This window comes from Antechinus flavipes, chromosome 4 (assembly GCF_016432865.1).
Source record: "Antechinus flavipes isolate AdamAnt ecotype Samford, QLD, Australia chromosome 4, AdamAnt_v2, whole genome shotgun sequence".
NCBI lineage: Eukaryota > Metazoa > Chordata > Mammalia > Dasyuromorphia > Dasyuridae > Antechinus > Antechinus flavipes.
In genome coordinates, this window is record NC_067401.1 from 37273992 (window position 1) to 37290310 (window position 16319).

At 37.7% G+C, this 16319-nt stretch overlaps 2 protein-coding genes across 2 annotated transcripts; both read left to right on the top strand.

Annotated features, from left to right (window-relative positions):
* The first annotated feature begins 1081 nt into the window (after window positions 1-1081).
* On the top strand, window positions 1082-2692 carry LOC127562136 (C-C motif chemokine 3-like). Its single transcript, XM_051997603.1, has 3 exons — window positions 1082-1210; window positions 1778-1892; window positions 2307-2692. The coding sequence occupies exons 1-3, from the start codon at window positions 1138-1140 to the stop codon at window positions 2419-2421; spliced, it is 303 nt and encodes a 100-aa protein (XP_051853563.1). The 5' UTR covers window positions 1082-1137; the 3' UTR covers window positions 2422-2692.
* Window positions 2693-9615: 6923 nt separating this feature from the next.
* Window positions 9616-11448, top strand: LOC127562137 (C-C motif chemokine 4-like). Its single transcript, XM_051997604.1, has 3 exons — window positions 9616-9900; window positions 10484-10598; window positions 11046-11448. The coding sequence occupies exons 1-3, from the start codon at window positions 9828-9830 to the stop codon at window positions 11131-11133; spliced, it is 276 nt and encodes a 91-aa protein (XP_051853564.1). The 5' UTR covers window positions 9616-9827; the 3' UTR covers window positions 11134-11448.
* Window positions 11449-16319: the final 4871 nt, after the last annotated feature.

Sequence of the window (16319 nt, forward strand, 5' to 3'; positions counted from 1 at the left end):
CAGCCCAGGGGTCAAATATGAATTGTCAAGGGAGTTGAGAAGAGATAAATTCCAGAAATTGCACCAAGTGTGGTTTCCTTACTTTCCAAGAATACCTCTGCTGTGCAGGAGGAAATATCTAAGGAGAGATTTTGATCAGATGTGTTTATTACTTCCAAGCTACATCCCTGATTTGGCTAGAAGAATAGCAAGTATTGGTAGATTACATTATGTATTGGTGCAATATTTCTGGAAGATTTTGGACTTCTTATTTTTCCATTATTTTCTATCAATGTCCTTGTTTCATCATGGTCTACATCACAAATCAAGAAGATTTATCACACTTAATAGAACTCTTTAATTAGTCCATGAATGGAAGAAAACTATGCAGCAACTGGAGGCTATGATTTATACTTTTGTCACAAGTACAATTCTCTGTCATCATGTTGCCTAATCATCTCTACACTCTTTAAGCGGAAGCCTATTTCCCCCTTGATTCTGGATGTTCTTCTGGAACAGTGAGTCCCAGGCTTTTGAAAGATGCTTTGTACCAGTTGTTTTTATGGAACCACCATGCATTATTGCAAAAACAGCTTAAATCTGCATGATTCAATTAATTCTCAACTGATAATCTCAAAGAGAAACCAATTAATTGAAGCTCCAGTTTACCCCAGAGAATAACATCTGAGTCTTCAGAAGAAGCTTTCATAAGCTAAGGAAGGGTGTAAGGATGGGGAAAATATGGAGCCAAATCCAACAGACTCATCAGTGGAACTGAGTGTTTGGATAAAAAGCCATAGAGGATACATGGGCTATAATCAATGAGAAGTTTAAACTAGCTGATCACTAAGGGCCTTTCTAGATCTAAATTCTCTCTTCATTCCTTCTCCCCATAATTCGTTTGCCCCCACACAAAATGATAAAATGGCAATGAGGAAGAAAATGTCAGCTTTTAATAACAACTTTGCATTTTAGTTTCCGATTTCTCATAATGACATCATCTCTTTCTTAGGATTTCCATTCATTTTCTGTTGGGTCCCTCTTTTCATGAACTCCCAAAACCCCATAAAAAGGGAACCCAAACATGAGATAGGCACACAGCTGCAGTGTCTCTCAGCCTGTGCTCTGCTCCTCCAGGTCCTCTCTCTTCTCAGGATCATGAAGTTCTTTGTGGTTGCACTCTCCATCCTCATGGTCATGGCCTTCAATTTTCCCGAATCCTCAGCAATACGTAAGTGGACTTGTTCCTACTGTTTGTGGCTTTACCCAGGTTCTGCTTGTGAGCTGGACAGAGCCTTGATCAGAGACAGCCATAGTGTGATAAAAGAAATTGGTGAGGGTGTAGAGAGGAGTGAAGATGTAAGAGGTTTTTTACAGATTTTGGGCTTGAAAGCATTAACATGCCCTTGACAATGCTGTTTGGCATGTAAGTTCAAGGCAGGAGAAAAGAAAAGGAGCACCAGATTGTCTTCAGTCCAACGAGGTTCTAATTCTGACTTTGATACTGCATACTCTTGCTTTCTGCAGCAACTGGCTTCTTCTATAACAGACTGGATTTGCATGAGTAGATCTCTGCCATTCTTTCTAGCTCTCCTATGTCAGGTTTTCCCCAGGTTCCTTTTATGGAGACAAGAAGAGCAGGTCTGACCCTCCTCGAGGTGCAATGGGGATCAGACCTGGTATTGGAGAGCACCAGGCTTAGGGAGACATGAAGGAGCATACCTGATGAAAAGCATCTAAGGAATGTGCAATGTCAGAGTATGGTTGTACTAACTTAAGGCAATTCTTTCCTTTACAGTTAGTCCCACCGATCCTGGTAACTGTTGCTTCCGCTATGTCAGCATCCAGATTCCCAGAAAACTTGTGATTCGCTCTTATGAAACCAACAGCCAGTGTTCCCAGCCAGGTGTAGTGTAAGTATCTACCCCCTGAGTGTCCGTAAAGGATAAAGGGGATAAAGGAAAGAAAAATGAAACCATTCGGGAATTTAGCCAAAGAGGTACAATGGGCAACTCTGGTGAGACTGTGGATAAAAGGGAGGGCAGTAGCCCCTGTGGTTCGATGCCTATGTTTGCTTCTCCCAGGAATAACTGCCTCCAAGTGCCAGGGATAAATGGAAGGAGGCTAACAAAATCTCTCCTGGGCATGTCTCTAGAAAGAGACAGATGGACTCAATAGGTCTTATGGAGTTTTTCAAAAATGGGAAAGTGGTTCCTTAATCCCTTTCAGACATTTAGAGGAAGCTGGGAAGTGAACAATTGATTACCCTTCCCTTCATCTCCAGCTGAAAAGCTTCTGGGTCTCTCATCTCTTCTCTCATTCCACAGATTTGTGACCAAAATGAAAAGGGAAATATGTGCCAACCCCAACGATGCCTGGGTTCAAAATTATGTGAATGACCTGAAATTAAAGGCCTCAGGAGTCCAGAACAATGAATCTTAAAGGAATATGGACTAAGCTAAGAAATTCCATATTCACATGCAATCACCACAGACCCCAGCCTTCTTGGGTTGTTTTAATCAGTTAAATTTAATTTATGTAAATTATTGGTTGGCAGTTTTGGTATTTATTGGCACTAGTTGCACTTGAAAGAACACCTGTCCCTCATGGGGGTTAGATGCTAACCTTCAGTTCCTTTGAATCCTGGGGCCATCTGCTGGATTCCACAAATATGTGTTGGACAAAGAATTCAGAATAAACCTTTTTCAAGCCATATGTTTTCTGTGTGTTTTTGGTTTTCTCAGGAGAAATAGGATTGTTCAGATGAAGTTCCTGTATTATCATACTAGAAAGGGGGAAATGATTTTCGTAACATTTGTTCTGAATGAAAAAAAGGTGGTTGAAGTGTATTACCATCTCCTTTTGATTCAGCATGTTCAGTGGCTCCTCAATGTCTAATCTATATCTAGAGGCATAGGTTCCCAGAATAAGGATTGCTAATCCCTCCATAATCTGGCCTCTAATACTATGTTCAATTCTGTGCACCATAGTTTAGAAAGATATTGGGCTACCAATAGTGTTTAAAGGATAGTCATCAGAAAGAAGAAAGGTCCAGAATTCCTGTCACTTAAGGATGAGTTGAAGGATGGCTATTGAATAAATGAATGAATTAATGGCACTTATGGTAATGATACTGAAGTATCTGAAGAGCTATCATGAGGAAGAGGGTCAGACTTGTAGTGTTTGTGCCCAAATAAGCAATGGATAGAAATGACAAGGACGTAGAAGGTTAATAATAGGATATATCTCCCACTAATTAGAACTTTCCAAAACTGAAACCAGATGCCTTATATGGCAGTTGGTTCATCTCTTTGGAGGTCATTAAACAAAGATCAGATGACCAATTGTAGAGGAAGCTCTAATTGGTTATGTCTGGAACTAGATGTGTGGTGGGTTCCCTTCCATGTCTCCAATCCTATGATTTTTCTGATGTCATCAGGGAACTGTCAGGAAATATTGTATATGTAAGGGATATGCTCAGGGCACAATGGAAAATCAGAGTCATACAGGAAAAGAAAATGAGGACCATTCTGGAGAGCAATCTGGAATTATGCCCAAAAAGTTATCAAACTGTGCATACCCTTTGATCCAACAGTGTTACTTCTGGGCTTATACCCCAAAGAGATACTAAAGAAGGGAAAGGGACCTGTCTGTGCTAGAATGTTTGTGGCAGCCCTGTTTGTAGTGGCTAGAAACTGGAAATTGAATGGATGCCCATCAATTGGAGAATGGTTGGGTAAATTGTGGTATATGAATGTTATGGAATATTATTGTTCTGTAAGAAATGATCAGCAGGATGAATACAGAGAGGCTTGGAGAGACTTACATGAATTGATGCTGAGTGAAATGAGCAGAACCAAGAGATCATTATATACTTCAACAACAATACTGTATGAAGATGTATTCTGATGGAAGTGGATTTCTTTGACAAAGAGACCTAACTCAGTTTCAATCGATCAATGATGGACAGAAGCAACTACACTCAAAGAAAGAACACTGGGAAATGAATGTAAACTATTTGCATTTTTGTTTTTCTTTTCAGGTTATTTTTACCTTCTGAATCCAATTCTCCCTCTGCAATAAGAGAACTGTTCAATTCTGCATACATATATTGTATCTAGGATATACTGCAACATATTTAACATATATAGGACTGCTTGCTATCTAGGGGAGGGGGTGGAGGGAGGGAGGGGAAAAATCGGAACAGAAGTGAGTGCAAGGGATAATGTTGTAAAATATTACCCTGGCATGGGTTCTGTCAATAAAAAGTTATTAAAAAAAAAGAAAGGAAAAGAAAATGAGGGAAGAAGTCATCAAAATGGGAATTATTGCTCATGACAAAACAGCAGAAAAAAGTGTTGCATTTAGTCAGAATAATTAAGTCCAAATCCTTTCTTCACTATATGAGTGACCATGTACAGTTTAGTTAAGCTGGGCTTCTATATAGATTCAGTAGATTTAATATTAATTTAACAAGTACTTCCTTTAATGTTGGAGAATCTCTACTAAAATGGCTAGTTTTGATTTAGATTCAGTAGGTGCGAATTCTTATCCTGATTCTGATATTTATTCCTTTTCAAATGAGAGTTTATAAAGACATGAATTTGGATGTCAATGCATATATATGCTATATAAGGATGAGCTGTTGATTTAGCAAAGAAAAAATCAAGTGGCCCTATCTCTTTCAAAGTAAGTCATAAGGTGATAGAGAAGAAGTCTTAAGCAACTAGTCAATGCCATTCTTTAGGGTAAATTAGAAAAAATTCTTGGATGAACAGTGTGAAGACCCAAAGAGTGTTGGATTGGCTGAAGAAATATGTTTATTCATATTTTTTTTCTTATCAACCAATGTAATATTCTCCTCTAAAACATAATGTTCTCTGTTAAGGTTTCCTTGTGGTCTCTGAAGGCAGCCTTTGTTTCAGTTCAGAGTAATCACCACAAGTGCAACCAGATGTTAAAGTCCAAATCCTTTATTGTCTCTTTCCAAGTCTTGTGTCCTTTCCTGGGGCCCAGTTAGCTTTCTTAGAGGCCTATCTCTCTCCTTGATTCAGAGAGCTTAAGCTCCTGCCACTTTCTCTGGCTTCTGAATCTCCCGACTGAATCCTGGGTGAAGCTCTGAGAGCTTCTAGTGCGCTTGTCCTTCTGGCTCTGAGAGCTTCTTGCTTATATGCCCCACACTGAGTATACACCAATCATTATGTCACTATGAAACCATTATTTGTTGTAGGATTAAATCAGTGCTAAACTAGACTTAACCACTGTCTCCTCAATTTCACTTAGTACCTTGTTTCAAGTTCTGGCCCATAACATCTCCTTGTAGAAATAAATCAATCATACTGAACCATGCTAAATTAGATAACTATTGTCTCTGTCAATTCCACTGACTTAATACCTTGTAAGAATTCTTTGTTCAGAGTTCTGGCCCATAACAAACCAAAAAACTCAGAGAGGGTGAGGAAGATAGGAAGTCGAGGTTAAGAGAGAGAATAACAGATGAAACTAAATTCTGATGGACATGACTCTCTTCAGCAATGAGATGATTCAACCCACTTCCAATTGTTCACTGATGAAGAGTGCCATATACACCCAGAGAGAGGACTATGGGAACTGAGTGTGGACCACAACATAACATTTTCCCTCTTCCTGTTGATATTTACTTGCATTTTGTTTTCTTTCTCAGGTTTTTTTCCCCTTCTTGATCTGATTTTTTTTGTGTAGCAAGATAACTGTATAAATATGTATACATATATTGCATTTAACTTATATTTTAACATATTTAACATGTCTTGGACAACCTGCCATCTAGGGGAAGGAGTGGGGAGGAAGAAGGAAGAAATTTAGAATGGAAAAATTTGCAAGGATCAATGTTGAAAAATTGCCCCTGCATATGTTTTGTAAATAAAAAGCTTTAATAACATTTTTTTAAAAAGCAGGGGTAGCAATCCTGTTCTCAGATCAAGTAAAAGTAAAAATTGATCTAATTGAGATAAGGAAGGAAACTATATCTTACTAAAGGCTACCATATATAATGAAGATGAATATCAATATTAAACATATATGGACCAAGTAGTCTAGCAGCCAAATTCCTAGAGGAGAAGTTAAGAGAGATGCAAAAAGAAATAGACAGCAAAACAACACAAGTGGGGGATCTCAGCTTTTCTCTCTCAGAACTAGATAAATCAAAACACAAAATAAATAAGCAAGAAGTTAAGGAGGAAAACAATGTTAGAAAAGTTAGGTATGATAGATCTTTGGAGAAAATTGAATGCAGATGGAAAGGAGTTTTACTTTTTTCTCAGTGATTCATGGAAACTACAAAAATTGACCATGTTTTAGGGCATGAAAACTTCAAAGTCATATGCAGAAAGGTAGAAATACTAAATGCATTTTTTCAGATCATGATGTAATAAAAATCATATGCAATAAAAGGCCAGAGGAAAATAGCCCCAAAATTAATTGGAAACTAAATAATCTAATCCTAATGAATGAATGAGCAAAAACAACAAATGATAGACACAATCAATAATTCCATCCAGGAGAATGACAATAATGAGACGACATACTTTATTTTGTGGGATGCAGCCAAAGTGATTATTAGGGGAAAATTTATATCTCTAGATGCTTACTTCCATAAAATAGAAAAAGAGAAGATCAGTGAATTGGCTTTACAATTAAAAAGGTAGAAAAAGGGCAAATTAAAAACCCTCAATTAAATACCAAATTTGAAAAGAAAAAGCTTTTAAAAAAAAGGAGATTAAAAAAGAGAATATAAAATGAAAAAAAAAAAAGAGCAAGCGTAGAACTGAAGAAATGCAGGACTGGCAGGAACTTTGAGGTCAATGAGGCCAATTTTCTATCTTGGACAGCAAATACCTCTACAACATTTATTGGGATTCCACAAGTTTTTATTAAGTGGCTACCATATGATGTATGCTAGGTGGTGAAGTCCCAGATAGGAAAAAAAATGAAACAATCCTTACCCAGAAGGAATTTGTAGTTCAAGGGAATATGAAGTCCAGTGTAGGGAAACTACACATAGCCAGAGAAATAAATTTTAAAATCTATTTACAAAATAAATTTACAGTAACTACAGGGGCTGGAGAGAAGCATTGTCTACATGGGGAATTAGAAATGGATTTTTGTAGGAAGTAACACTTGTGCTGAGTTCAAAATGTTAACTGGATTGCCTGGTGAAATGTACTTCGAGATGGTTGGAGACATGAATTGAGATCAGAGAATTTCAAGGATTATGGGAGAGAATGAGGTATTTCAAGGATAAACATGATTGAGTGACTTGCCCAAGGACATTCTGTTTGCTTGTGAGTTTCAGAGGTAGGATTTGAACTAAGTTCAGCCATCTATCCATTATATCACACTACCTACTCTAGTAGGGGAAGGGGAAAAAGACAGAAAATCAAGAAAATCTGGTCTAGTCGTGTGAGTGAGATCCTATTTCTGAATGAAACACTGTGGAGAAAGGAGAAGTCCATTTTTAAAAAAATATACTATGAAGGGAGAATGCTAGATCTGTTTTGATTTTCTTCTCCCTCTTCCTTCTTGGCTGAGAAGATATTCTTTCCTTCCCTTTTTTTTCCTCTCCCATAACTCAGACAACACTGAGCATAAGAAAAAGTAACTTTGGACTCTCTGCACATGAAAGGAGTCATAGAGAAGAGCCACAGTTCAAACCTATACCAGGACTAAGCAGAATTTTGCAAGAAAAACTATTGACTAAAAGGGAGTGATCCTTAAACTCATGTTGTAGTGTCTCCTCTAATTTCTTTCATACAAAAAACATTGCAATGAAGTTTATAGACCATAAAGTGTTTCCTTTTTGTTACAAATAATAAAATATCAATGAATGCTCATATTTGGTTATTTTAAAATATATATTAACTTTATCACAATAGTAGGGAAACTTCCCTGCTTGTTGGCATCTCTTTCTGTTCTTATTTCTGCTCTGCTCTCTCTTGTTTCTAAATTTTTTTTCATTCCTGAACTTTGATTTTCCTTTTAGATGGCCATCCTTATCCACTAACTGCCATCACTTCCCAAAAGAAACCCTTTCATATAACAGATTAAGTAAAAATAACAAAGCAACCCAAAACATTGGCAATGACTGAAAATGCTTGACTGATTTGATACTTCTAATTTGTCACCCCCATGCCAAAAGAGAGGAAAGACGGGGTCATCTTCAGTCTTCTCATGGAATAATGAGTCATTGCAATCATCAGCATTCTTAACTCATTCAAAGTTGCTTTCCTCTACAATATTATAGTCATTGCATCAGTTTTTCTCCTACTTCCATTTACTTCATTCTGAATCAGGAGCTTGCCTATATACCAAAAGAGAGTTTGACCAACTTGAGAATGTCACCCACGTGGGGAAAGATTAGTATGTGACCCAATATTCTAGGAAAACTGGAAGGCAGTCAGACAGAAATCAGATATAGCATCTTATAGTATATATTGCAATATCCTCCAAAGAATCACCATACCTAGACATGAAAGATTGTATCCAAAGCAAACTGGAGGGAAATGGATGGAGATTCCTTCGAATCATTCCTGAATTCATCTAGTGGCAACACTATCTATTATATCCACTTTTCAAGTATTTCTCCACATAATGTTTTGTTGATTGTAAATCAACTTCATTTTTATTTTTTAAAAAGGACACATCTATGATGATGTTGAATTAATATGATGTTGAATAAATCTACTCATTATTTCATACTTACAGCCACACTACAGTATCACTTTGCCTCTCTCCCTTTAAGTGTCCCCCACAGTTTATATGAATTTCCTTGATGTCAGAAAGGGCAAGACTGAATCCTGCCTCTGTTACTCACTCGTTATGGAAACTAAACAATATACTTAATTACGATAACTAATAATTTTTAGCCACTCTTCTACACTATCTCTTATTACTCTGTTAGCTGTGAGATTAAAGATCACACAGCTAGTAAGGTTTAGAAATAAGAGGATAAGAAAACCAAGCTTGCTTACTTTACATGGTTATTGTGAAGATTAAATGGTCAATGTCAAAAATTGTGTCCTTAAAAAGTTATGCAAATGGATGCTAATAGCATCATATAAAAAGGAATGGAACAAAATTAAATGTCTCCATTGCCTGTTCCTGTTCTGTCCTCATTTACACAAAAATTTTCCTTGGGGATCTTGATAAGAGGACAGGAGTTTCTGCTATGGGCTTGTCTTCTTGAGTGAAAAGATGTAGAGTCAGTAGGTATGGAATCATATCCAAGAAGTGCTTCTAACTGCCATTGTGATCTAGGTTTAGTCACATCTCTTTAGACCACAGTTTCTTTAGTTTTAAAAAGAAAGTGTTGGACTAAATCACTAATGACATTTCTAGCTTTAAATCTACACTCCTAAAATACAGGTTGTTATGGTATCAAGGCAGTAAGAATACTTCTTTAGATAAATGATGACTAAACCTTTGTTATTTGATTTTGCACTTTTTTCATCTGACTTTGCTTCTGACACAAGTTCACCACTTCCCCCTTAACACCTTTACCGCCCTACCACATACACACTTCTCTCTGTATCTCCCCTCTTTTTTCTCCAATGATGAAACTGCCCTTTGGGTGAGTACCTGAGTTTCTTCACACCAGCCTTATATTTCCTTTGTAACTTTTGAGTTAACAATTCCCCCATGACATCATATATTCTACAGAGGAATTTCCACTTTCTTATGTTGCCTCCATCTCCATGGGCTCTCTCAGATACCCCTATAAAATCAGGGTTCAAACATGAGATTGAGACACAGACCTGCAGAGTCTCTTTGACTGTGCTCTGCTCCTACAGCCCCCTTTGCCCCTCAGGATCATGAAGGTCTCTGTGGTTGCCCTCTCCATACTCATAGTCATGATCTTCAGCTCTCTGGCATCTTCTATACCAAGTAAGTGAGTTTCCTTCTGCCTCTGTGTCTGTACCTAGGCTCTAGTAATACTCTGGGACAACCCTGACAGATTAGCTTGGTGTGATCACAGAGATCTGGGAGTGTGGGGAGGGGAAGCCCTGTATTTCAGGGGCAGGAGCACATAGGGTTTTTATGCCTTTGGACTTGAAATTAGGAATATTCTCTTGACAGTATTTGCTATTTAAGATGTAAAAGCAAGACAGGCAAGAATCACTAGACTGAGACTTCATCCAGCTTGGTCCTAGTTCTGGCTCTGACACTAAATTACTTGTGACAAGCATTTTCCTCTCTAAAACAGAATCTGGACAGTGTGATGTTTGACATCCCATCCATCTCTAGCTTTTTATGTTTCCTCCACCGATACCCACCTGGGAATGGGAATTGCAGGTCTCATCTTCCTCCATCTCCAGAGAACCATGTCTAGTACTACAGGGGAGATATGAGAAATGACATGTCCAGTGTGTCTGATGAAGAGTCTGTTCCTGAAATAATGCAAACACCCAAGGAATCTTCAGGGTGACTGTATGGTCTTACTGATTTCATGCAACTCTTTTCTTTACAGTGGGCTCCAACACTCCCACCGCCTGCTGCTTCTCCCATGTCAGACAGCAGATCCCCAGAAAATTTGTGATAGACTATTACAAGACCAGCAGCCTGTGTTCCCAGCCAGCTGTAGTGTGAGTGTCTACCCAATGAGGCTTCCTAGGGTATTCAGGGTAGGATGATAAAAGGAGAAAATGAAGCTTGTTGGCAATTTGGCCAAATGGCTACATCAGACAGCTCAGGTAGATAAAAGGGAGAGCAGTGGCCCATGTGGTCCCATGTCTAGGTTTGGTCCTTCTGGGAGCAAGAGGTAAACAACGCTCTCTAATGGAGAGAGGAGAATGGCAGCAACAGTAATTCGAAGTCAGGAAGGAGGTTGAGAAAATCTCTAATGGGTATGTCTCTAGAAAGAGACAATGGACTCAGTGGGTCTGATAGAGTTGTCAGAACTTGGGAGAATGGTTTCTTAGTTCCTTCCAGATTGCTACAGAAAGTAGGGAAGAGGGCAACAGAGAGACTTCCCCTTAATCTCCAGCTGAAAAGCTCCATGATCTCTCCTATTCTCTCTCCTTGCTCTGTAGGTTCCTGACCAAAAAGGGACGGGAGATGTGTGCAGATCCCAGTGATAGCTGGGTTCAGAAGTACATAGCTGACCCAGAGCTGAATTGAAGGCCTCAGAGTTTAGAACAATGAATCCCTAAAAAGAAATGGACCAAGCTAAGGAATTCCACATTCAGAAATAATCTCCCCAGATGCCTGCCTTCCTGAGTGAGATATTTTTATCAGTGAAATTTAATTTATTTAAATTATTGGGTGGCCATTTTGGGGTATTATTTGTACTATTTGCACATTTGGAGGACACCTGTCCCCCACTGAAACTTTGATTAGCAGCTAAACTTTGGTTTCTTTGAATCCTGGAGCCATCTGCTGGATTCCACCAATATGTGTTGGACAAAGAATTCAGAATAAAACTTTTTCAAGCCACATGCTTTTTGTGTCTTTTTGGTTTTCTCACAAGAAATCAGATTGTTCTGTTGGACCTCTTATTATCATACCAAATAAGGGATGATTACTCAGACAGCATTTGTTCTGAATTAAAAAAAATAGTGGTTGAAATGTATGACAATCTCTGATGCTGCACCCTGACTGGCCCCCTAAATATCTAATCTACATCAAGAGGCATATGTTCCTGAAATAACGATTTCTAACCTCACCATATTCTGGCCTCTATTATAACTTTGAACACCACAGATTAAGCAAGATATTGGGAAGCTAATAATGTTTAAAGAATAGTAATCAGGAATAAGAAGGGTCTAGAGTTCCTGTCATTTAAGAATGAATGGAAGGATAGTTAGTGAAAAAAGAGAAATATTTAGGGCAGTCATTGTACTAGTATTCAAGTATTTGAAGGGCCATCATGAGGAAGATGGTCACACTTGTACTGTCTGTACCTACCAAGAGCAATTAGAAATGACAAAGAGGTAAATAAAGGCTTAATAACAATTAAAAACTTCCCCACAATTAGAGCTGTCCAAAACTGAAACTAATAGCCTCAAATGGCAGTTGGTTCCTCTCCTTTGGAGATCATTAAACAGAGCTTGGGTGACTATCTAAAAAGGAAGTTCTAGTAGAGGACTGGATTGTTGTATCAGTTCCAGCTCTTCATTTCTTTGATGTTGTCAGGAAACTGTCAAAAAATAGCATATATGTAAGGGATATTCTCAGGGTACTATGGAAAATTAATGTCAGAGAGGAAAAGATAATGAGGAAAGAGGTCATCAAAACAGGAATTATTTCACATGACCGCAGGAAAAAATACTGCATTTGGAGTCAGAATTATTAGATCCAAATCCTGTTTTCACTGTCCGAGTTATGATGCAGAGCTTAGCTAAGCTGGGCTTCTACAAAGATTCAGCATATTTAATATTAATCTACCAAGTACTTGTTTTAAACTGATTTTGATTTAGAATCAGTAGGTTTGAATTTTTGTCTTGACTCTGATACTTTGTAGCTTTCAAATAATATTTTATAAAAACATGGATTTTTGTATACATAGTCTTTTTTTTTTTTTTTAATAAGAGTGGGCTGCTGAATGAGCAAAAAATCCAAGTAGCCCCACTTCTCTTAAAATAAGTTATAAGGTCAAAAACAAGAAGTCTCAAGCAATAGGCAATCAAACACTTTAGGTTAAATGACAAAAAATTCTTGGATGAACAGATATGAAGATAGAAAGAGTGTCTGGATTAATTGAGGATACCTGTTGGAATCTTTACAAATTGTTAAGTCATTAGAGTTGATAGAGATAATAATTATCTAACTTAGCATGGTTCAGTATCATTGATCTGATCTTACAAGGAGATGTTTTTGGGCCAGAACCTGAAACAAGGTACTAAGTAGAACTAATTGATACAATGCTTGTGTTCACACCTTTACTCATTGGTGTTCAAACTTTGAGAGATTTCAGGGTTTAGTATGAGATATCCGAATTCACATCTCCCTTGAAGCTCTTAGGGCCAGAGAGCACTATGGGAGAAAACCCATAATCCCACTCTCTGATATATAAGAAGAAAGCAGAGGCCCAGTTAAGAGAGTTCAGCTGAATTAGATTGGAGAGGAGCATGCTGGGACAGACACAGACCACTCTGGGAGATTGAGAGCCAGAAGTCCTCTCTCAGAGGCAAGAGAGATTCATTCCATTTTTCACTTGGCTGGCTGGAGGCTGAAGGACAAACCTTTGAATTTGGAGACATTCGGAGGGAGCTCTTGGAACCAAGAGACTGAAGGACAAACCTTTGGATTTGGAAACATTTGGAGGGAGCTCTTGGAACCAAGCTAACCGGGCTATATTGGAGGCAATAAAAGATCTGAACTTTTAAGACCTGGTTGCGTTTTGGATGGTTATTAGTTTCAACTGAAACTAAGGCTGCCTCCAGAAAACCTCCCCGAGAAATCTGCTTTCTCCCAGAGAGAACCATTATTATTTTAAAGAAGAAAAACACCACAGATACCTATATATATCTTGTGGTTCTCTTATCAAAAAGAAGGGAGAAAGAGGAGAGATCAAAATGAAGAGAAAGATAGAGAGACAGAAACAGAAAGACACATATATGTATGTATATATGAGAGAGAGAGAGAGAGAGAGAGAGAGAGAGAGAGACTCAGAGATAGAAAGATGGACAGACAGAAAGACAGAGAGAAACAGACATAGAAAAGATTGTTTCAGAGCATGAAATGCCAAAGAAATGGTTATATGTATGATTTTAGAAGCAATAGAAAAACACTTGATTTTCTTGAACTTCTCCAAATGGTCTATTAAGTATATATGTAATTTATCACAGTGGTAAGTAAATACCCTTGCTTGTCTGGATTTGCTTTTGAATTTTCTTCTTCTACTACTACCTTCTATGTATTTTTTTCTGTTGGTAGTCTTTTCTTTTTCACATCATTATTACACCCACTGTTCACCATTCTTTCCTCCAAAAGAAACCAAACGTAACAAATAAACATATTCACACAAAATAAATGTAAATATTAGCCATTGTTGAAAATTGTCCCTCCTATTCTAGTCCTCTGTTGTCTATATATACTCTGGCAAAAATAGGAAGCAAGCTTTATCCATCAGTCTTCTGAAAAACATGTCATTAATCATTAGCTGTTTGGCAATTTGGCCAAATGGCTACATGAGGTGACTCAGATAGATAAAAGGGAGAGCAGTGGTCCATGTGGTCCCATGATCAGGTTTGGTCTTCCCAAGAGCAAGATGGAATCACTAATCAGGATTCTTAATTATTTTAAAGGTCTCCTTTTCCCTTTATTGCTGTCATTGTATAAATTCTTCTTCTGTCTCCTTTTCACTTAACTCTCTATACAGAAGTAGAAAAATAATGACAGCACAAACTATGGTAAAACAAAGACAACACTTACTAGGTAAGGACTTTCTTCAATCAAAATGTTGGGAAAACCAGAAAAGTTTGGAAAAAACAGATTTAGACCAAGATCTCACACCATATACTTCAAGACACAATTTCACCATGAGTAGAATGGGGATAACAATAAAGAGCCTGCCTGCCTCAGAAGCCAAGAAGTTTCATCAATTAAACTCTTTAAGGTAAAATGAGATGGGGTGGCTAGATGGCACAGTGACTAGAATACCACCCCTGGAGTCAGGAGGAACTGAGTTCAAATACAGCCTTAGACACTTACTAGGTATGTGACCCTAGGAGAATGATCTAACTTCAAATTTCCCTTTAGGAAAAAAGAAGATGAAATGGGATAATAGATGTTAAAGTATTTTGTGACCTTAAAATGCTATACAAATATCTACTGATAATATTATCACATAAGGAGACAGAGGAATAAGTCAGGCCCTCAGAATCCTCACTCCCTCTCTCTGTAAATGATCACCATTTGTAATAATTTTTTCCAGAGTTCACTTGGTGAAACATGGGCTCTGTGAATTTAAAATATATGTATACTCTATCACACAATTCTTGGATATCTTTTGGCTGGCATAAGAGAAGCAACAGGTGGAAGAAGGCTATCTATCTCTGTGTATACATACATATGTATGCATATGTATATATGTGATATATAAAAAACTTGTGACACATATATGACTAAACCACCTAATGCCATTTAAAAAATGGGAACACTTTAGTTTAAATCATCACTCAATTACATATTGGCAATAAATTGGGGGCTAAATGTCCCTTAAATTGGAATGACTTTACACATGAATTATGTTGGGATAGGTCAAGGAAAAAGCCTCAGTCCAAGGATCATCTATGAATTATCAAGGGAGTTGAGAAGAGATAAATTGCAGAAATTGGGGCAAGTGTGGCTTCCTAGAGTAATTCTGCTGTGCAGAAGGAAATGCTTATGGAGAGATTTTGGCTTAAATCTTGGCCAGGTCTTCTTGCCACTCCTACTCTACATCCCTGAATTGGCTGGATGAATATCATGCTTGCTTTATTGGTAACTTGTATCATGTATTGATGCAATGCTTCTGGAAGATTTGGGACTTCCTATCTTTCCCTGCTTTCCTATCAATTCTTTTGTTTCACCTGGATGTCATTGTCCACATCACAAGCCAAGAAGATTCATCATGCTTAATGGAGCTGCTTAACTGTTCCATGAATGGAGGCTGTGATTTATACCTTTGTCACAAGCACAAGTTTCAGTCATCACATTGCTTAATCATCTTTATACTCTCTAAGCTGGAACTCACTTTCCCCTGGACTCTGGATGTCCTTGAGGGAATGTGTCACAGACTTTTATACCAGCTGTTTTTATGGAACCACTTTAGCTAATATTCCTTTGTAAAAACTGCTTAAATCTGAATGATTCGATTGATTCTCAAAGGATAATTTCAGAGGGAAAGAAACTAATGGGAGCTCCATTTTATGGAATTAGGGAATACTCCGTGAACTTTCTAAAGAAATTTTTATAAACTAAAGGGCAAGAGTGTAATAGGGATGGAGAAAATATGGAGCCAAATTCAACTTATCAATGAGATTGAGGGTTCAAATAAAGATCTAGATCTACATCTATTTTCCCAATGGATAATTTCAGAGGGAAACAAACAAAGTTCCATTTTATGGAATTAGGAAATACCCCCTGAACCTTCTGAAGAAGTTTTTATAAGCTAAAAGGCAGGAGTGGGATAGGGATGGGGAAAACATGGAGCCAAATTCAAGTTAACTTCTCAATGAGATTGAGGGTTCAATAAAAATCCATAGTGCCTACAAAGGATATAATCAATGAGAAATTTAGGCTAGGTGATCACTTCTACATCTAAATCTGCAATCTTGTGATTTAGGTGGGCATAGACATGTCAATATGGAACTCATTCTGAA

Bases quoted from the DNA above. Each gene is read 5' to 3' on its own strand.
- LOC127562136 (XM_051997603.1), top strand. From the start codon at position 1,138: ATGAAGTTCTTTGTGGTTGCACTCTCCATCCTCATGGTCATGGCCTTC. The intron at 1,211-1,777 runs GTAAGTGGACTT...TTTCCTTTACAG, and splicing joins TCCCGAATCCTCAGCAATAC to TTAGTCCCACCGATCCTGGT. The intron at 1,893-2,306 runs GTAAGTATCTAC...CTCATTCCACAG, and splicing joins TGTTCCCAGCCAGGTGTAGT to ATTTGTGACCAAAATGAAAA.
- LOC127562137 (XM_051997604.1), top strand. From the start codon at position 9,828: ATGAAGGTCTCTGTGGTTGCCCTCTCCATACTCATAGTCATGATCTTC. The intron at 9,901-10,483 runs GTAAGTGAGTTT...TTTTCTTTACAG, and splicing joins TCTGGCATCTTCTATACCAA to TGGGCTCCAACACTCCCACC. The intron at 10,599-11,045 runs GTGAGTGTCTAC...CTTGCTCTGTAG, and splicing joins TGTTCCCAGCCAGCTGTAGT to GTTCCTGACCAAAAAGGGAC.